This window comes from Dermacentor andersoni, chromosome 3 (assembly GCF_023375885.2).
Source record: "Dermacentor andersoni chromosome 3, qqDerAnde1_hic_scaffold, whole genome shotgun sequence".
Lineage (NCBI taxonomy): Eukaryota > Metazoa > Arthropoda > Arachnida > Ixodida > Ixodidae > Dermacentor > Dermacentor andersoni.
In genome coordinates, this window is record NC_092816.1 from 170681252 (window position 1) to 170702718 (window position 21467).

The window sequence follows — 21467 nt, forward strand, 5'->3', positions numbered from 1 at the left end:
AGTCCCCACGCTTCGAACTTTGCCTACAGATCGCCTATAGCGTGTTCCTTATTTCTGGTAAATAGAAACAATATATGCCTAGTTTATATTATCGGGAACATGGGAAAAACCAACAACGAAAGTCGTCTGATCGCATGAAATTAGGCAGAAAACGTGGGTGGAGTAAGTATTTGTGATGCTTTTTTGATTATGCCATGAAAGTGAAAATTCTGTCACAAATTTCATTAGCGCGACACCTTCTGGGAAATATAAACACCGTGTGACAGTGACGTCGGGATATTAGGAAACATAGAGGATTGTGGCCGTACGACACTTTAAAACACTCCATTAAGAAGCTGTAATTTATCACCAACCATGTAACCTACCATGCAATTTCGCTAAATCACTCCATCAATCTGTGCTGAATTAGACTTGTGGTATTTGTAGCTATGCCAGAGCAACATGCTAAATTCTGCGCCTCCCATGACGCTAGAAAGCACTTGCATACGTTTTTATTGCTAAGGTACCATTTAACCCACTCACTGTTCAATTTGCCTGCAGCTTACTATCGCCAAGATAAAGAAGCTGTCTCGTTTATTTCACCGAGGACACCAGGCGAATGTGCTATCACGCATTAAAAAACTAAGAACACAAGTGGTCGGTAATTGCTTTTTACGCTCTTACTTGAGCCGCCAATGCGACGATTCTGCGACACATTGAGTCAACACGCCCCGCATTTTTACATGATATAAATTTTTGTGCGGCTGAATTACCTAGAGTCATAGAAAAACGTAGCTGAAAGCGGCAGCGTTATAGTTTCGAGCACATGATAAAGGAATTGTTTTACAAAAGCAGTAATTGATGCCAATGCGTTTGAACTTGGGACAAATTTTCGATAGCGTTCCCTTTTAGTTCGTTGAACTTGGCCTTGCTGGCATATTTAGTTACGCCAAAGCAGCTGGAAAATTCTGCGTTGCTCGTAGAACATACTCCTAAGGCTCTGGAGCACTGGCATAACTAATTTATTGCAAACGCCATAATTCCCACAAAACTTAAATGTTGCGTGCACATTAGCCGGCCCCTTCCTCTTCGTTGCTTCCTACGCAAACGAGGAGGGTTGTATAGTTCACGGAGGACTAAGTGCATTCCTCGTTATCACGCGTGCAGAGACTGTGAAAAGAAGAGATAAATAATTTTCGTAACGCAATTCTGCTGATGGCAAAACACAAACTTTTCGCCCCACAGTACTCTCGAGATCGCCACTATTTTTATTGAATTTGAAGTTGATACCTTCCCGTTGTATTATGATGTTGAGAAGCACTGTGGATAACAACAGCTTCACGCTGTTGAACGCTTGAATAAGTAAACTTCTAGAAAGGGTGTAAATAAACTACATAGATTAAACGTTTACTTGCACCACTCATTTCATTTCATTTTATTTCCTTAAAGGCCCCATTGAAGGGGTATTACATAAGGGGTGGGTACATACATACATAAAAAAATGGAAGGCCAGATTTTTATTACAGGGTAAGATAATTTGTTACGGTGTTTAAAAATGTGCTAGGACAGGTTATGACTGTGATTTCGTTGGAAAGGCCGTTCCAGTCTGTTGCTGCACGAAAAAAGAATGAAGACGAAAAAGTGACAGTGCGTGTACGTGGGCGCGTGACTTGTTGCGGGTGACCGGTGCGGCTGGATATGCGTGCCGGGGGGAGAATGTATGGTGGTTTGCCAAGTGAGCTGTAAAAGAACTTGTGAAAAAGACAAAGACTAGCAAGGCGGCGGCGAGATGCAAGCAATGATAAGCCAGATTCTGTTTTTAGTGCCGATACACTGATGTTGTAGGAGTACTTAGAATGAATAAATCTTGCAGCTCGATTTTGAAGCGATTCCAGTTGATTGACGAGATATACTTGATGAGGGTTCCAAATGGGGGATGCATATTCTAATTTCGCCCTGACGAGAGTCTGATAGGCTAGTAATTTTACATGTTGGGGGGCGTGGCGCAAGTGGCGTTGTAAAAACCCGAGTGTTTTGTTAGCAGATGAAATGATGTTCATAATGTGCGTTTCCCAGGTTAAATCACTACAAAGGGTTACTCCGAGATATTTGTAGGAAGGAACTAATTCAAGGTTGACGTCAGCAATTTGGTACGAGAAAACAAGTGGATTTCTGCGGCGGTGGAAGGAGACAGTGTTACATTTGTTAGGGTTTAGTTCCATTAGCCAAAGGTTACACCATTCCTGTACACTTCGCAGGTCGTTTTGAAGGGACATGTTATCGGAAACGCTGTTAGTTTTACGATAAATTACACAATCGTCTGCAAACATACGGATGTTAGAAGATACATGCATGGGTAGGTCATTAATGTAAATTAGAAATAGTAGTGGACCAAGGACTGACCCTTGGGGTACGCCTGAGGTTACAGGGGTCGAGTTAGATGCCTGATTGTTGACAAAGACTGATTGTGAACGGTTACTTAAGAATTCTTTAATCCATGCTAAGATATTGGTATACAGATGTAATGCGGCAAGTTTTAGTAGTAGACGCTCATGAGGAACTTTGTCAAAAGCTTTGCCGAAATCTAGGAAGATGGCGTCAGTCTGGAAGTTAGAGTCAAGGTTAACATGCAGGTCATGAACGAACATAGCTAGCTGCGTTTCGCAGGAAAAACCTTTCCTGAAGCCATGCTGCGCGGTATGAAAAAAATGGTTGGCATCAAGGAAGTCCATGATATGTGTGTAGATGATATGTTCAAGGATTTTGCAGGGTACACTGGTTAATGAGATGGGGCGATAATTTAATGGGGAGTGTTTGTTGCCCGATTTGTGAACTGGAACGACCTTTCCGTGCTTCCAATCGGGAGGCAGCACGCCTGTTGAAACTGACTGTGAATATAGAAGACAGAGATATGCTGCACAAATATGTTTAGTGTTTTTAAGAAGTTTAGACGTAATGTCGTCCACACCAGCTGCCGATGAAAGTTTGATATTGTCTATGAGGGATGTAATGCCGGATGGAGAAAATGTAATTGGTGGCATGGTACATTGAAAGTTCGCATGAGGAATAGAAAATGACATTTCAGTTTCTTGTGTAAATACTGACGCAAAGGTTGTGTTAAACAAGTGAGCGCATTCGGCGTCGGTTAGGGAATCACCTAATTCATTTGATAAGGTAATAGTTCGCGTGTCCTGTGGGCTTAAGACTTGCCAGAATTTTTTTGGGTTGTTCTTAAGCATGTGCGGCACATCACAATAAAAGAATGAGCGTTTGGTATGAAGTATGGCTTCCAGATAGGCAGTTTCAGCTGCTTTGTATTTTTCCCATGCGTCAGGGGTGTTACGGGTCTTAGCTGCTCGGAAGAGACGTTTTTTGTTGTTTTCTAATCGCTTCAGCGCTTTATTGAACCAGGGCTGTGCTGAATTGGAATGAATGCTGATTTGGGGAATGTATTTGCCAACTAAATTATTTAGTTTCTCTTTGAAAATTTGCCAATTTTCACCCATGGTATGACAAGAAAAGGCACTTGCACAACTGGGGTAAAATTGCGTTAGTTCATGATTAATTGCTTCATAATTGCCCTTTTCATACAAGCGAATAGTCTTTTTAACAGTCCGGGTGAAAACGGGTTTAAGTACGAAGTCGACATGAATGACTTTATGGTCACTGATTTCGGGAAGATACGCGATGGATGACACGCTCTCAGGATTACCTGTTAAGACAAGGTCTAGTATATTTTGGCAGTTATCGGTGACACGGGTTGGTTCTGTGAGCACTTGAGATAAGTTAAAGTTGAGGCATACCTCAAGGAACTCGTTCGATTCCCTTGATGTAGCCGTTGGTGCAGGCCGGCTTGACCAATCGATATTAGGAAAATTAAAGTCTCCAAATAGAAGTACATGCATGTTGGGGTGTTTGGTGGTTATTGCACTTAAGATGTTATTCAGTTTGAAAGAGAAGTCTGGAGTACTATGAGGGGGCCTATAGCAGACGCCAAGTAAAATTGAATAGGGTGCGGCATGGCATTTAAGCCATAGGATTTCAAGATCGGAGATAGTGTTAACAGATGTACATGATATATTTTGGTCTACGGCGACAAGTACCCCTCCCCCCCTCGTGCCCTTGCGATCGTTTCGGAAGAGTTGAAAATTTGGTAGGTCAGCGAGCACTTCGCTGTCCGTTACGTCTCCTGTAAGCCATGTTTCCGTTAATATTAGAAGGTTACTGCAAGATGACGAAACCAGAATAGAAATAATGTCACGTTTTGGGATGAAGCTCCGTATGTTAGTGAAAATAGCGGAAAGGAACAAGTTTGATCGCGGGGCGGGCCGAGGGCGGGAAGGCACATGTTGATGACTGGGCAATTGCTACGATATTTCCTTAACAGATTCTGTGGAATGGTCAAACACGTATCGTTTGGTACCTATATGTAATGTTTTGAAGCGGAGAGAGTAGGACGTGGATTTCGATTTAGCGAAAGCAATAAGGTTTTTACGAGCAATTCTGATGGGCTGAGGGAAATCTTCTCCGACGCTGAAATTGCTTCCCTTAAATTTAGGGCCATTAGAAAGTAGAGACTCTTTAGTTTTGAATTGGTTATATTTTACGATAAGTGGCCGAGCACGGCCTTCTCTATGGCGTCCAAGGCGATGTGCACGGTCAATATGGTTGGGATCAATGACGAAGTTCAAGTGTTCATTGCAGTGGCGGATGACGATTTTTTCAGATTCTGCAAACGTTTCTTTCGGGTTAGGATCGGAGATGTTATAAAATATTAGGTTATTACGGCGTGACCTGTTTTCATTATCATCCATCTGTGTAGCAAGGCGTGCGATCTGACCTGCCATTTGGGTGGTATCTATTCTTATGGTATCAAGGTCAGTTCGTAGTGTTGAAATGGCTTTGTAATGTCTTTCGAAGTCAGTCATGCGTTTACTTAAGTCCGATAGCGTTTTGTCTGTTGTTAGCAGCTTGCTTTTTAGGTCTAGTACTTCGGTAATAAGTTTTGACTGGCCAGAAGCTAGCTTTCCTAATTCAGACATTACGTTTTCAATACCGGGAGGGCCAGGGTTAGTTTCAATATCACCCGACAAAAGCAACAAAGACCGTATGACATGAACACATTCGATAACAATTTTAGCGCAGCACCATGGGCTCGGTAGCTGTATTAGGAAGTAGTTACTGGATTTTTTCCCGAAAGAATGATACGTTCTACTGACCTGCATGGCGAAATACAGCGGATTAGTGGTCTGCGCTGAAGCACAGCCACCGAGCCCACAGAGCGCGGGGGATGACAGGGCCGGCTTTATAGCTGACGTAGGGGACGATGTTGCTGACGATGGCGCGTTCCATGGTGAATGAGGATCCAAAGAAGGTAGCGATGGCGCTGTTTTACATGATGAATCGGTCGTGGCGGGAGCAGGCAAGGGGCCCGCGCCGGGTGTGCTGGGCCGAATTTCTGGGATGGCTGTGGCTTGGGGGAAGGCCAGAATTGCGGGCAATAGAAGAAGTCCGGTGATGAAACCGTGCACCTGCATGGCGAAATACAGCGGATTAGTGGTCTGCGCTGAAGCACAGCCACCGAGCCCACAGAGCGCGGGGGATGACAGGGCCGGCTTTATAGCTGACGTAGGGGACGATGTTGCTGACGATGGCGCGTTCCATGGTGAATGAGGATCCAAAGAAGGTAGCGATGGCGCTGTTTTACATGATGAATCGGTCGTGGCAGGAGCAGGCAAGGGGCCCGCGCCGGGTGTGCTGGGCCGAATTTCTGGGATGGCTGTGGCTTGGGGGAAGGCCAGAATTGCGGGCAATAGAAGAAGTCCGGTGATGAAACCGTGCACCTGCATGGCGAAATACAGCGGATTAGTGGTCTGCGCTGAAGCACAGCCACCGAGCCCACAGAGCGCGGGGGATGACAGGGCCGGCTTTATAGCTGACGTAGGGGACGATGTTGCTGACGATGGCGCGTTCCATGGTGAATGAGGATCCAAAGAAGGTAGCGATGGCGCTGTTTTACATGATGAATCGGTCGTGGCAGGAGCAGGCAAGGGGCCCGCGCCGGGTGTGCTGGGCCGAATTTCTGGGATGGCTGTGGCTTGGGGGAAGGCCAGAATTGCGGGCAATAGAAGAAGTCCGGTGATGAAACCGTGCACCTGCATGGCGAAATACAGCGGATTAGTGGTCTGCGATGAAGCACAGCCACCGAGCCCACCTCATAACATGCTTCCTACTTTAACGAAATATAAGCAGCTTGCCTCGAATGGACAACCTAGGAGACGGGGCAAGAATAACTGCATACTTTTGTCGGTGCATAAACTTTCGGTGAAGACGAGTATTCAATAATTGTTTTCAGAGCACTTTCAAACTTTCGGTAAGTGTTACCCCTTGTGGAAGCCGCATTTCCTAATCATTCTAAACCTCTTCTGTGTCTGGTCCATTCACTTAAACGGGCAAATTTTTGAAGCCTTGCATATAGCGCTTCCAAAAGAGTCGAAATTGAGCCCTTAAAAACTTTCAGGAAACTCCGAACTGATACACAAACTTTCGAACTGGCCTGCACATTGCCCCTATTGTTAGCCACAGTGTTTGAAAATTTAAACTCTGTGACATGTAGTTTCTTTAAGGTAACCGTGAAAACTGCCATATAGCGTTTTCGAGCGTTTCTTTATATAGGCACACTCCCAGCAGCGCTGTAAAAAAATCATTCCGATGGGACACCTAGTCATTTCAAAGCAGAACTAAAATAAAGCTCTTCCTGTTCGAGCTGTCTTACTTTTGTAGAGGAACTTGTGGAAACCTATGTATTGGACAATGCAATTGCATTGACGTACGCATATTTTTTTCTATGAGCGGTATTTAGGGAGCGGTTGGTGAGACATGTTTTTTTCGCTGTTTCATTTCATATGTGTTCCTGCCGGAGAGTTCAGTAAGGTATGCAGCAACAGCGTTGATGTGTTGTATTACCGGACACACAACTTGTCGCACGAAACCGGCAGAGTGTTTCCGCTGCAGACGACTCAGTATCTTCGATATACTGTCCGCACATGCAATGAGACTTTGTTTTCACTTTCAATCCAGATGGAGACAGATCTACAACCTTGTCGAGCTGCACAATGTGGCGGGGTTCTCGCCTGTCACCAACTGGTGGGACAACGGTTACCATGCAATCGCATTCGGCCGTGGAAACGCGACGTTCGTCGTCATCAACAACGAGGATTTCCGTCTTGACGTAATTCTTCAGACGTCTTTACCAAAGGGAACATACTGCGACGTCATCTCTGGCGTGAAGACTTCAGTCGCTTGTACTGGAAGGTCATTCGTCGTCAAAACTGATGGCAGAGTTGATGTTACCGTGGACAACTTATGGGAGGATCCTGTGATCGCGCTACACATTGAGGTGAGACTGTATGCATGCACCTGTTCGCAGGCAGAAGCAGCCAACAAATATTTATTCTTGGCAGCTCTAGCATGGTATTGCAGTTACTCCCTTAAAAGCCAACTACAGTAGACTTTTGGACTTCATAAAAAGGCGAGTTTCACGTGGTCTAGATACACAGCGCCCCCCCTTGGTATTTCTACGTTATAAATACGAGTGGAAGCGTCACAAAGTGCAAAGGTAGACGTTTTAACGCGTTAGCATTAGGAGTGTCAAAGTACAGAGAAAGTGGCTAGTCTGCAGTGCTATAACGAATTGTAGATATAAATCTTTAATGTGTATAAAGATTTATATATGTTCTACGCACATGATACTTTATAAGAATAATTATATATACATTTTCGAGAGGCCCGTACTTGTTTGTCGGCAGGGACAACTTCGCGTTGCAAACGACGAGAGCGATTAAGTGACGTCATGCAAGCGAAGTATAAAACTCCTTTATGCAGCACCCACTAGGCATACGCAAAACTTTCCGTGAGAGCATTAGACAGCGCTGATAGTAGCGAATGCCACCAACTCCCGTGTTCAGGCTCACAAAAGATCGTTCGTTGTGTATTGCCCAAGAAATACAGCGTTAAGGTGTATTCAAAACGACGTGTTGAATGAGCTTCGCGGTACACGGACTCAGTGATACCAACCTCAGATTCTTCAGGTTAGGGGATTTGCCTAATTTAGTGATAAGGACATTGCCAGGATGCTTTTATTCTACTGGGTTTCGGCGCGCGATGGTGCTAGAAATAATTGGGTGAGAGCATGTGTTGAATGGTCGTTCAGGTTGCTCAGAAGCCTGTTAGTGTTTGCCTTTATCCAGGATGGTGTTTCAAGTTAGCGATTGAATTGCTTGCCGAACTTCGGCAACCATGATTGTTTTGTCCAGCTCGCAGTCGTCTTGCGCTGCATTCAGCCGGTTGTACCTCTCTATTGGTGTAGGTTCCTATATATATCCCGTCTTCAGTTTGGAGGCGATGTCGTTGTCGATGCCTGAATAATTGTCTAGTATGCGTTGGACTGTTTGTTCACTGATTGCTTTGCTTTGTGTTCGATCCAGGAGATGGCGTGAATTTAAAAAATTATTGGGTTTTACGTGCCAAAACCACTTTCTGATTATGAGGCACGCCGTAGTGGGGGACTCCGGAAATTTTGACCACCTGAGGTTCTTTAACGTGCACCTAAATCTAAGCACACGGGTGTTTTTCGCATTTCGCCCCCATCGAAATGCGGCCGCCGTGGCCGGGATTCGATCCCGCGACCTCGTGCTCAGCAGCCTAACACCATAGCCACTGAGCAACCACGGCGGGTACGGCGTGAATCGACCACGTTTTGTTTGTGGCGAGGGTGCCCTGTAGGCTATCGCATATCTGCTTCCATATTTGCCGCATGAGATCACTCGCGCACGTCGCTGCTGTTTATCTGATCTTCGCCATGCGCAATTTTAACTTCCGGCTGATATTTTCTTTTCTCTATATCTCGATTAGGCTGCGTCTGGCCTCGCACAGATGTAGGAGGTGTAGGTCTGCAGTCGGCGTGTCTGTGGTCAGAGTGTTTTTTTTTTTTTCGGAATGTTTATTGAAATCCTGCGGCAAAAGTTCCAGTAATTGTTGCAGTGATTCGATGTCTGTTATACGACTGTCATTTCTTTGGTTTCGAAAGGAATCCCACTTTGTTAGTCTCGTTTGCGTGTGTGCGCCATTGGCAGCGCGGTGGCTAGTATGGAGTGTTCACTGCATGCCTACAGTTTCCTCCGTGATATGACATTCTGCCTGTTGTATTCTCTTTACGACGGCGAAGTCGGGTCCGGTATCTGTGGACACACTTTCCGATCCGCGTGGAGTCGTATTTATTTCAAAATACTGTAAGCAGCAATGCTGCCCTAGCAGAAGAGGTTTACATCAAGTGCGATGACAAAGACTTCACAAAGGAATCTACATTTCACAATCAACAACAGACGCTGGCAGGCAATTCAACTCTTCAATTGTGAGCGGAAAAAAAGACTTCTGAAACATCTTCGTCCTCGCAAAGTACGGGCGGATAACATTCGAGTGAATTATTCTAGAAGACCTGTGTTGCGCGCGGGAAAGATAAGTTTCGCGCGGCAGACCGATTTTGTTCTGATAGATCAAATAAAGCATTTTTAGTCTCGCAATTTTTCGGCGGACACGGAGGGTTTCTAGATTCAGTCGCTGCAACATGTCTGTAACAGATGAAGAAACCGATAGTCAGATACAATAAGTCGAGCAGCGAGGCGCTAAATTCGCTCTACTTGTGCAATATCTTTAACGTAGTATGGGTCCCATACTGCGGAAGCGTACTCAAGGACTGGTCGAACCATAGTGCGGTATGCCTCGAGTTTAACACTTGGCGGTGAGTCTTAATTTCCTGCGCAAAAAGCAAAGTTTATTAAACGCTGTTGTACAAACGTTCTTAAAATGTTTGTCCCATTTTAAGTTGTTTGTGATAGTTAGCCCTAGGTACTTGACACACGTTACTGATTGAACTGTTTTATTAGCAATGTGGTACGTATGATACAGTGGCTTTTTCTTTGTGGTTATTGTCGTGGCAACTGTTTGTCAAAATTGATTTGCATACCGTTTCGTTCGCACCAGTCCGCGAGTTTACAGAGGTTCATGAGTAGCGTGAAACTATGTTGTTGCCTGGTATTCTGTAGTGCTGTTGCCTTGACCGTGGCCACGCCTGGTGTGCTGTTTTAAAGTGACCTACTATCGCCAAGCCGTCGTTTTTGGCAGTGGTTGAAGCCTTAGTAACCAGGTACTTTTAGTACTTTGGTTTCTCTGCCTCAGAGAACTCTATGCGTTAAGCACGAATACGCATTTGTGTTATTTTTTGGCGGGTAGAATTTCGATCATGTTGTCGTCAGTGTCCCTGCCGTCGATGACCTTATTTTTGTTAGGAATATTTTTGTTAGGAATATTTTTGTTAGCTCTTAAGTGCTGCCACTGTGCTTTCTCATGATTATCTGTGTTTGTTGTAGCCTATGTGCTTTGGTATAGTGCTGGTTTCTTGGAGGCTGATGGTGCTAGGCGAGATGTCTACATTGCAAGTGTACTGTCGTAATGCTCCATATTTTACTTGTAGCGGCAGCAGTTGCATTGCCATATCCGGATGAAGTTAGTGCCTGCTTTGCTCATGCTCTTTGTCGATGCTGCATGAATAGGGGAAACTGGCGTACTATCACTTTTGTAATGGTTACTGTTAGACACGACCCACAGGTCACGCGTTTCGAAGCTCTTACTTGAACGAGGGAAGGTCTCGTTAGGTAATTATGATTTCGAGCGTCATATGCGCCTGCGATGTAGCGCGAAGTCCTCGGGCTCCTGTGCTAGGGGATCTGTCTTCAAAACCCATTATAAGACAAGCTTAAGTTTTTTCATAGAGCAACAATCTGTGTCAACACGCGGCTTTTTTACGAGGTCCGGTGCTCGTACAGCGCGAGTGCTGCGACACCTCGGTGAGTCATTGAAGCGAAAGACTGGGCGACGGACCAATCGGTCCAGGCCAAAGCCCAAAGATCTATGCAAGCATCGTATCACAAAAAAAAAAAAAAAACTGGAGGTAGCCTCGCAGCTCAACGCAGTGTTGTATATGGCCTGGTGTAACCAGGCTAAAAAAGGGAGAGCATCAGTAGCTACAGCTACCCAGGTGAACGCTTTGCGCCTGGCAACTTCACATGATAACGTTACGCTCCTTGACCTGAGTGCTTTTTCTCTTGGGCATCTCTACACCAATCTCCTATGAGTGGTTGTAATACGCTACAATATTTGTGGTGTGTTACACCACAAACGTTGGCATGAATTTGGCCGTCGCGTAAGCGCTCAGAAAAGAGAGTGCAGAAGGGAGCTCGCATTATAGAAGCGACAACAGCTACGTGATTATACAGGCTATCGCTCAATAAATATAACTACACGTCCGGCGGCTGAAATTAAAGCGGGATTTTCCAGCGTGGCGGCCGGATACTCTGCCCATGAGACTGTGGAATAAAAGCTACGACCAACACTTTGGAGGTCACTTCGCGAGTGCGACTACTGTAAGGATTAGGGGCTCAATCCCATCGCTTGTAATCAGTTGTCAAGATTGGAGTCGGGCATGAATTAGATGGTAGCTGGCCCATCCCGTCGTCCAACTTATCCACGCTGAGGACTTGTTGAAGGGAAGGACTGCCTCTCACCGAGAACGAGTAATATGGGTTTATTTACAGTATCGACATCAGGATGTTGCAGTTCATCAGTCTAGCATGACTGCGAGAGAAAAGTGCACTGAGCAGCCACAGAACAGCGGTTTATAAACACCCGGTCCTCCCTCGATCCCAAGGTGAGGGAAACGTTCGACCAGGCACCGTAGACGAGCTGATCAGGCACCGTAGGCGAGCCGGCCAGGCACCGTAGGCGAGACGACCAGGCACCGTAGGCGGGAGGGCTTACACACACACATTTCCGCACAGGTTCACGGTCCCCAACCGAGGTCAGATGGTCTTCGCAGAACTCGGGGCTTACGTCAATAAAGGCGCATTTTATTCCCCGATCTGACCCCCGCAGCGCGCCCGCCGGTTGCCCATTATCTTGTCTCTTGAACGGCGCGTGGGAAGGGGCCACGAACTACGTTCCCTCAGGGACTCCCTCGTTCACAGCAGACCAGGTTGGCGGTGGCGGTTTCAGGCACAAAGCCTGCTTCGTCGCACTCATCATGGCTCCAGCGACGGAGAGTCGAGGACGCGCGTATTGTTCTCCACACACAGTCGACTTAGTGACGCCGTGGCTAGAGGTTTGCGTTGGCGTTCCAGGAAAAGTTGACACCCGCTTTCGCAACTGGCTGGCAAAACTTGCACGTCAGCGGCCCGTTCTTAACACTAGAAACTGCGTGAGACTCTTTCGGGCGGCGTATTGCGGCCGCGCGCGCAGGAGCCTCGAAGGAACGATTCTCACTCGTCGGGGCTCGCTTCAAGACTGAATGTTTGTTTTACAAAGGACATTGCAGTGAAGAGAAAAGGAGGAGAAAGTACAAAATAGAAGTTATCCGTCGGCCACCCCGACGCCTTCGTCCTTCTCGGAGGCACCGGCGATTCGCACCCAGCAGGTGGTCCGCCGGAAACACGGGGCATGGATCAGGTTGCGGGTCAAGGCGCCGGTCGGGACGCCAGCCCAGCGGGGCGGCCCTCGTCCGTTCGCCGGCTCCCTCTTGGTGCGTCGCCGGGCCCCCAACCACGGTTACAAGAAACGTGCGGCGGTCGCTAGCAATTCTCAACAGATACCACAGACACACGATTAGCGTGAGAGAAAGGAACCTTAAAGGCATTTCATCGTTCAAGCTAGTCTTCAATGCGCTGGCCGCGCGCGTCGCCATTTATAGCAACGAGAGGGTGCGACTGAAGCACACCCCAACGACGGCAGCTATTCTCAAAGGCCGTGCTTTTGTGTTCTGCAAGTGGCAGTAACGATTGCAGGGGATGGAAACACGTCATAGCGGCTATAGTTTCTGCACCAATACCACACTAGTTTCCCACATCATTCCCGGAAGCAGTCTGGTGCTTTGAAACGCTGGCAGACGGCAGCTCTTTTGCAATCGGCCAATGTCGGCTGCAGAAAGAACGCTTCCAGCGTTGCGAGTTGTGCAACACTAAGGTACCTAATGTAAACGAGAAATTAGTTTGCTTCAAAGATAACGCACAGCCGCGCATCTGGCTGTCATGCCTGCAATGGCCAGCGATGTGCAGCTGTGCAAAAGCCGCACCAAACGATCACACTTCAATGAGGCTACAAAACAAAAGAATGCTGATCTGTATGGCACATGAAAGTGTAAGCTCCTTTTACTTCGAAAGTCACCTTCGTTGTTTGCATAGCAAGTTCTTATTTTTCCCCGACCGGCACCGATAGTCTTGACAGGTCATAGTGAACCCTTGACTTAGTATTCAGATTTTTGAGATGCCGAGTGGTGTGTAGGTAAAGCGGGTAAGTTAAGTATGCAGTAATATTTGTACAGATACTTTAATATATTGCCACATCCTATATGGTCGCCGCGGTTATGTGCCAGGCGATGAGAACGACGCTGAAGTGGCGCGCGAGTGGGAAAACAGAGACGACAACGACGTCGCGTTGACTGCTCTCATAAAAGTGTTTTTACACGTCCTCTACGCCGGCTTTCCCGTCTCCTACTAGGCTGCGACACTGGTGGAGGTGCTGGGTAGGATCGCCTCATGCTCGGCACCCCTTCGCGGAGCCATACCTCGAAAGCGGAATCACCTTCGTTCACCGAAACTTCTGTTCACCGCTACAGTCGCCGCCTGCTAGGCCTGACGCCCGAGTTCAACCCTTTGCAGGACCCTGCTGGAACGCGTCAACCTACTTCCGCCATGGCTACTGCAACTCCATCGCAGGTGACGCTTCAGAATCCTAAGATACCAGAAATTTTCCACGGCGACGCTTTTGAGGATGTCCAAGATTGGCTTGACCAATTTGAGCGTGTCGCCAGTTATAATGACTGGGGCTCCCAGCAAAAGCTGTCTAATGTCTATTTTGCGCTTCAAGACAGTGCGCGGACGTGGTTTGTGAACCGGGAGAGAAATTTGACCACGTGGGATGCCTTCCGCACCCAGCTACTAGACACGTTCACTAGTAGCGACAGAAGAGACAACGCGCAGCGCCTACTCGAATCCCGCATTCAAAAACCAAACGAGAGCGTTGCCATGTTTGCGGAAGATATGGCGCGCCTTTTCCGCAGAGCAGACCCTGAGATGGCCGAAGAAAAGAAGTTGCGCTATCTCTTGCGCGGAGTGAAGGAGGAACTGTTTGCCGGGCTCGTGAGCAACCCACCGATGACAGTGGCCGAATTTACCAAGGAGGCTACCGCTATAGAACGGGCACTACAGCAACGGTACCGCCAATATGATCGCAAGAGCTCGCCGGTGAATGCTTCCATTCTACCTGAGAGCTGCAGCACATCTCTACGTGAACTCATCCGAGAGATTGTGCGAGAGGAGATCCGGCAGCTCGGGATCTCTCCCATGGTACCAGCGGCGGCTTCTGTCGCTGATATCGTTCGGGAGGAAGTTCGAGAGGCCTTTTCGTCGCCCGACTGGCAGGCGGTGCCGTGACGATTGACCTACGCGGAAGCTGTCTGCCGTCCACCTCCTGCCACTTCGATGCTGCTGACACCGTCGACCACTACGACGCAGCCATCACCGCCACCCCCGACGCCCTATTTTCGACAGTCACAGCCGCCGCCAACTATGCCGTATCGCCGCCAGTCGAACGCTGCGCCTCGTTTTTACGGTGAATCCTCAGCCGGCTACCCGCTTCGAAAGACCGATTTGTGGCGCACCGCTGACCGCCGGCCGCTATGCTTTCATTGCGGCGAAGCAGGACACGTTTACCGCGCGTGCCATTACCGCGCGGCTGGGTATCCAAAATTTTCCAGCTGCAATTACCCTGTGTATGATGCTGCACGTAGCCGCGACGGAAATTCTACAAACTTGCGGCCAGAAGGTTCAACGACGCCTCGATCGCGTTCCCCATCTCCGGCTCGTTACACCCCACCGACCCGTCGCGATTTTTCTGACGCCTCTAGGGGCAGGTCCCCTAGCCCGCGCCGGGGAAACTAGACGCAGCGACCTCCGGGGGTGAGGTTGCAAACCGGCTAGCTACCCAAGAGCCCCCATCTCCGACGATCGACGACTCTACAACTCCGACGACTCCAACCACACCTCCTGTAACCGACGCCGTCAGCGCCGATCTTGTCGTTTGCATTGACGGCCACCAAGTGGCCGCTCTCGTCGATACTGGTTCGCATTTTTCGATAATCAGTCAAAAGCTGGCCGACAGGCTGCGAAAAGTGAAGACGCCGTGGACCGGGCCCAACATCAGAACTGCCGGTGGCCAGTTGATGACGCCGATTGGAAAATGCACAGCCAGAATAGTAATTGCCGGCGCCACCTTCGCCGCCACCCTCGTCATTCTCTTTGAGTGTTGTAAAGAACTTATATTGGGGATGGATTTTTTGAGAGAGTATGGTGCAGTGATTAATGTCCGTGACCTCGTCGTCACATTTTCTACGAGTTCAGACGACGTCGACCCCGCAGAACACCAGCGACCGCGCTTACGTATCGCCGACGACGACGTCACGCTTCCGCCGCGAAGCTGTTCCCTCGTGCCTGTAATCTGCGACAACTTGAATACTGGGAGTCGCTGAACACATCGACGCACTGGTACTTAGTCAAGGCGTTTCCATCGCCAGGGCCGTAATTAACGTACATGACGGACGTGCTGAACTCCTGCTGACGAATTTTACCTGGGAACGTCGACACATTGTTAAAGGCACGGCTGTTGCTTACTTCGACGAATTTACATCAATACAGCACTGCCTCTCAGTGGAGCACGCGACGTTCACTGTGGCTGTGCCTGCCCCTGTGGTCGATATCAGTCCTACCTTATCGCCCGTCGAACGCAGCAGCCTTCTTGAGCTCATCGATGAGTTTAAGAGCTGCTTCTCATCCACGTCACGAGTTAGCCGGACGCCGCTCACTAAGCACCGTATTGTCACCGAAGCCGACGCCAGACCGATTCGGCAGAATCCTTATCGTGTAGCACCGAAAGAGCGCGAGGCAATCCAGACACAAGTGAAGACGATGCTTGACGACGGCGTCATTCGGCCATCTAAGAGTCCTTGGGCATCGCCTGTCGTATTGGTGAAAAAGAAGGATGGTAGCCTGCGCTTCTGCATCGACTACCGAAAACTCAACCTGATTACAAAGAAAGACGTTTATCCGCTACCGCGTATCGACGATTCACTGGACAGGCTACGAAACGCACGTTGCTTTTCGTCGATGGATTTGAAAAGCGGCTACTGGCAAATAGAAGTTGACGAGAGAGACCGTGAGAAGACCGCTTTTGTTACGCCCGACGGACTTTATGAATTTCAGGTGCTCCCTTTCGGTTTGTGCTCTGCGCCGGCAACGTTTCAACGACTAATGGACACTGTACTCTCAGGCCTCAAATGGCAAACCTGTCTAGTCTACCTCGACGACGTGATTGTTTTCTCCGTAACGTTCGAGGAACACTTACGGAGACTAAAGACGGTCTTTGAAGCAATACGCTCAGCTGGTCTAACTTTAAAACCTGAGAAGTGCCATTTTGGCTTTGAAGAACTTCAATTTCTCGGTCACGTTGTTAGTCGTGAAGGTGTCCGACCTGACTCTGATAAAATATCTGCCGTTGCTAATTTCCCGACGCCATCAGATAAAAAGGCCGTGCGACGTTTTCTGGGCCTTTGCGCCTACTACCGACGGTTTATTGCGGAATTTTCGCGAGTCGCATGGCCACTGACCCATCTTACCAGAGAAGATGTACCCTTTATGTGGGGTGAAGACTAGCAACGGGCTTTTGATGACCTACGGCAACGGCTGCAGGCGCCTCCCGTCCTCGCACACTTTGATGAAGACGCTCCTACGATTCTTCATACCGACGCTAGTAATGTCGGCCTCGGCGCAGTGCTTGTACAGCGGCAGGACGGCACCGAAAGAGTGATTGCTTACGCCAGCAGGACGCTATCAAGGACGGAGGCTAACTACTCCACTACAGAAAAAGAATGTCTCGCTCTGGTGTGGGCCGTCCTGAAATTTCGGCCATATTTGTATGGTCGGAGTTTCACCGTTGTCAGTGATCATCATGCACTTTGCTGGCTGACTAATTTAAAAGATCCAGCTGGTCGGCTTGCGCGCTGGAGTCTTCGGCTCCAAGAGTTCGACTTCACGGTTGTGTACAAATCGGGGAAACGACACACCGACGCCGACTGCCTCTCTCGGTCTCCTGTTGAGACTGCAGTCCACGACGATGATGACGCGGGTTTTCTAGGCGTGCTAGATACTGTCGACGTTTCACGCCACCAACGCGAGGACGCAGAACTGGTTCCTCTTTTCAATTACTTAGAGGGAAAAACAAGCAGCGTGCCGAGGTTATTCGCGAGAGGGCTGCCTTCTTTTTCCTTACGCCACGACGTTCTCTATAAAAAGAACTTTTCACCTAATGGCAGCAGCTACCTACTCGTCATTCCCGCATATCTTCGCGACGAAGTCCTACATGCCTGTCACAACGAGCCGACCGCTGGTCACTTGGGATACACCCGCACATTGGCAAGAATTAGGCTAAAGTATTATTGGCCAAGACTTGCGTCGATCGTGAAACGTTACACACAGACATGCCTAGATTGCCAGCGCCGCAAAGCCCTACCCGGCAAGCCAGCTGGACTACTGCATCCTGTTCAGATATCGCAAGCGCCGTTCGAACAAATTGGCATGGACCTTTTAGGTCCGTTTCCACTGTCTATTGCCGGAAATAGATGGATAATCGTCGTCACGGATTATCTTACGCGATACGCCGAAACAGGTGCTATCCAGCGTGGAACAGCAGCCGAAGCGGCGCGACTCTTCGTGGAATCCGTCGTCCTAAGGCATGGCGCGCCCGCAGTGGTCATAACAGACAGAGGATCTGCGTTCACGGCTGCGCTTCTGGATACCGTGTTGCGACTAAGTGGTACCACTCACCGAAAGACCACGGCTTATCATGCCCAAACCAATGGGCTAACAGAACGTATGAATAAGACACTGGCAGACATGATGAGTATGTACATCGACGTCGACCACAAGAACTGGGACGAGATTTTACCATACGTTACATTTGCGTATAACACGGCTCGCCAAGAGACAACACGCGTGACGCCTTTCAACCTCGTTTACGGACGCGAAGGGACAACAATGTTGGACGCAATGCTGCCACACGAGTGCGGTGACGACGAGACTGGTGCCGAGGAGTTTACGCAACGCGCAGAGGAAGCCAGGCAGCTTGCGCGTTTGCGAATCCAAGAACGACAGGAATACGATGCCCGACACTACAATCTTCGACACAGACCCGTCACATACAACGTCGGTGACCAGGTGTGGGTCTGGACTCCAATTCGTCGGCGGGGGCTGTCTGAGAAGCTCCTGCGAAGATACTTCCGCCCATACACAGTTCTGCGCCGCATCAGCGATGTGAATTATGAAGTTGTCCCCGACAGCCATAACTGCTCCAAACGCCGGCGGCATCTGCCCGAGGTTGTGCACGTGCTTCGTATGAAGCCCTACATTTCCTCGTGACCTCAACTTTGCACCGTCTGTGCACAGCCTTCGGCGGTTGGTGCATCGGGACGATGCCTTTTTTTTCCAAAGGGGGGGGGGGGGGGGGGGGGGCAAATGCCACATCCTATATGGTCGCCGCGGGTATGTGCCAGGCGATGAGAACGACGCTGAAGTGGCGCGCGAGTGTTAAAACAGGGACGACAACGACGTAGCGTTGACTGCGCTCATAAAAGTGTTTTTACACGTCCTCTACGCCGGCTTTCCCGTCTCCTACTAGGCTGCGACAATATATATATATATATATATATATAAAGGTACGCAATATTTCTCAGTTTGTGATTCTGGACGTTCGCGAACTACAAGGGAGCATCACTGACTTTAGAGCCGTAAAGTAGCCGGCTTGTCCAAACGTACTCCTTTTTTTGGCACCTGTCTCATACAGCGAATCACTTGCACTCACCTAGGCGCAATGCAGAGCACTTTCACATTAAGGACTTTAGGATAATGCAGGTTTCTCGAGGACCATAGATAAGTCTTAGGAAAGATTACTTCTGAGGACGTATTCTGCGATGATCATTTTCAGCCACACTATCGCCTCGGCGATAGGCACTTTCAATAATTCAAGTGACTGCGCACCCGTGAGGTCATCGTTGCACTGCCTACGCGCGCTTTCAAACGCTTCACAATACGAGAGAGAGCGCACCGTGCGAGTGCAGAGTAGCTCAACTGTGTGTGTGTGCGCGCTTTTTGTTCTTTCGAGTGTGTCGACCTCAGTGCGGCTTCTGCGCAGGGACTAGGGTTGACTACGGCCGATTTAAGTGAAACAACTTGAAAAGGAAGTCTGAATTATTTTTTTTATTATTAAATTGTGCTACAACTCATGTGGTAATAATGTAATGATAATATAAAGTGACACACGTTGTTTCTCCATCTGTGTGTCATCCATCGTTCACCGCCAGAGTGGCATCGTCTGACTTGTCTCTACTACACATCACCACCAACCAGTGACCACCAACCAGGCGGGCAATCCGTTGTTCATGGTGCCGCTGTCAGCTGCTTCAAGACACTGTCAACGAAAATTGTCGCTTATAGGAAGCAACAGAATGCAATAGCCCGTCAACACTCAATAATATCGCCGCGAAACACCACGTGTAAGCCACCTTAAAAACAAGCAATATAAACGACCTACTACATTTCACTTGTCTCTGCTACACTTCAGCACCAAACGAACGTGAAAAGACGTATTCGGCTATTCAACATACGTCATGTCGGGAGCAACCATCGACAGCGTGACGTAAAAATGACGTAGACTGAAACTACTAGATAGCGCTGTTTATTTACCGATTTTGCTAAGACAGCCAATCTGCACCAGCCGATGGCGAAGGCGTAGCCAAGGCGACACTGTTGCCGAAAGTTATAATCGCAGAATACGTCTCCTGATAGAGTCCTTTCTGCTGTGCTATTCATGCTCCGAAATGAGCTAAAGCAAATCAAAGCTGATGCAACCGCAGTATGGTAAAAAAAAATCAGTACATGGTTTGTTGACTCCGAGAATCAGCTTCAATTGTTTCTGCACATTTGCAATTGTTTTGGAAGGAGTACTCGATTAGGTCGTTAGTTAATAGAAACTATTTCATACAGTATTCAGATTTTTGGCGATGACACTTAATGAAAAGATATTGTGTCAAGAGCAGCCTAACCTTAAGACTGTGGACATCGCTAAAGAAAGCCTATTTTATAGGCCGTATTTATCGCTTCCTCAAGAAAATTTTACAAGAAGTTTACAATGTCGTAAGAAAGTGAACAAAAATAGATACGGTGTCCATAGCGTGGTTGTTCTGTTCAGCAATTAAAGTTATGAACAGAATTATGTTTGTCAAACCTCAATACTTAGGATTTCGTACAAGAAAGAGCCACACGGGCATTTGAGGCATTTCCAGACCGCCTGAGAATTAGATAGCTACTGCTCAGCGACTGCGATCAACAGAGATGATAAAACGGGCAGAACTCTTTCTACTAGCACCATATGGAATGGTGTTGGCTAATGCCATTTGTAAACATGGTTAACCTCTCTCTACGCACTCAATTTTTAATACGCAGAGAGCGTAGGCATAAAATCGCACATAAGCGTACAATTGTGCCAAAATACGACCACTGATTGGCATAATAATGCACATTTTAACAAAGGGAGCAAAGTTTTACACTACATTGCATAATACTTGTATTAAAAACTTAGCGATAAGAACTGCTCAGTGCAAGGGTGAGCGTAAGTAAAAAACCGAGTAGGTCTGCGTGTTGAGCAAATTGTGTGAGCTGTTGTTCAGGCTTAAGAACCGGGCAGGGTATTTTTCGTAGTACTGAATGCGGTTACTAAAGGGTTTGCTGGTAATTTTAGGTTTTCTAGCATAGTTTTCACAGTTCTTTTGTTCTTCTTTTCTGCAGGCGAAACTCCAGAGCACACCATGAAAAGACCACGCAGCTTCGTGTAGGTGGAAAGATACGCAAAAATTGTAACTGTAATTATCACTTCTGTTTATTCGCCAGTTGTATTAGTAATGACCCTTTCTCAGAATTAAGGAAGTACTACACTATTAAAATATACTTAATTGCTGAGTTTTGCTAGCCTTACGTGTGGAAACCAGTCTACGCCACATGTGTTGGTCAATAAGACGGAGGTCGACAGGAAGATGGAAAATTGACCTGATGAACTGTGGTGGAACTAATATGGTGGCTTCATCTTCAGGCATGGTTTTTTCGACGGCTATTGATGCTTCCGATTATAGGTTGTTCAGGGACAAGCATTCAAATATAACAGTAGAGGAAAAAATGCAGGCAGAACCCATTTCACGATGACTCGATGTTAATAGAATTGGCAGTCAAACAATGTGGCGACACCAGGAATTACAGATAGCACCTTTACTTAAAGTCTGT

At 47.9% G+C, this 21467-nt stretch overlaps 1 protein-coding gene across 1 annotated transcript in view; it reads left to right on the plus strand.

Annotated features, from left to right (window-relative positions):
- The window catches only part of LOC126524163 (alpha-amylase-like), a 62904-nt gene extending 41879 nt beyond the window's left edge, over positions 1–21025 (plus strand). Inside the window, exons 6-9 of the mRNA XM_072286957.1 lie at positions 7060–7386; positions 12538–12610; positions 15023–15296; positions 20979–21025. Of these exons, the coding sequence (XP_072143058.1) occupies positions 7060–7386; positions 12538–12610; positions 15023–15296; positions 20979–21025 (721 nt within the window). The remainder of the gene's footprint in view (positions 1–7059; positions 7387–12537; positions 12611–15022; positions 15297–20978) is intronic.
- Positions 21026–21467: the final 442 nt, after the last annotated feature.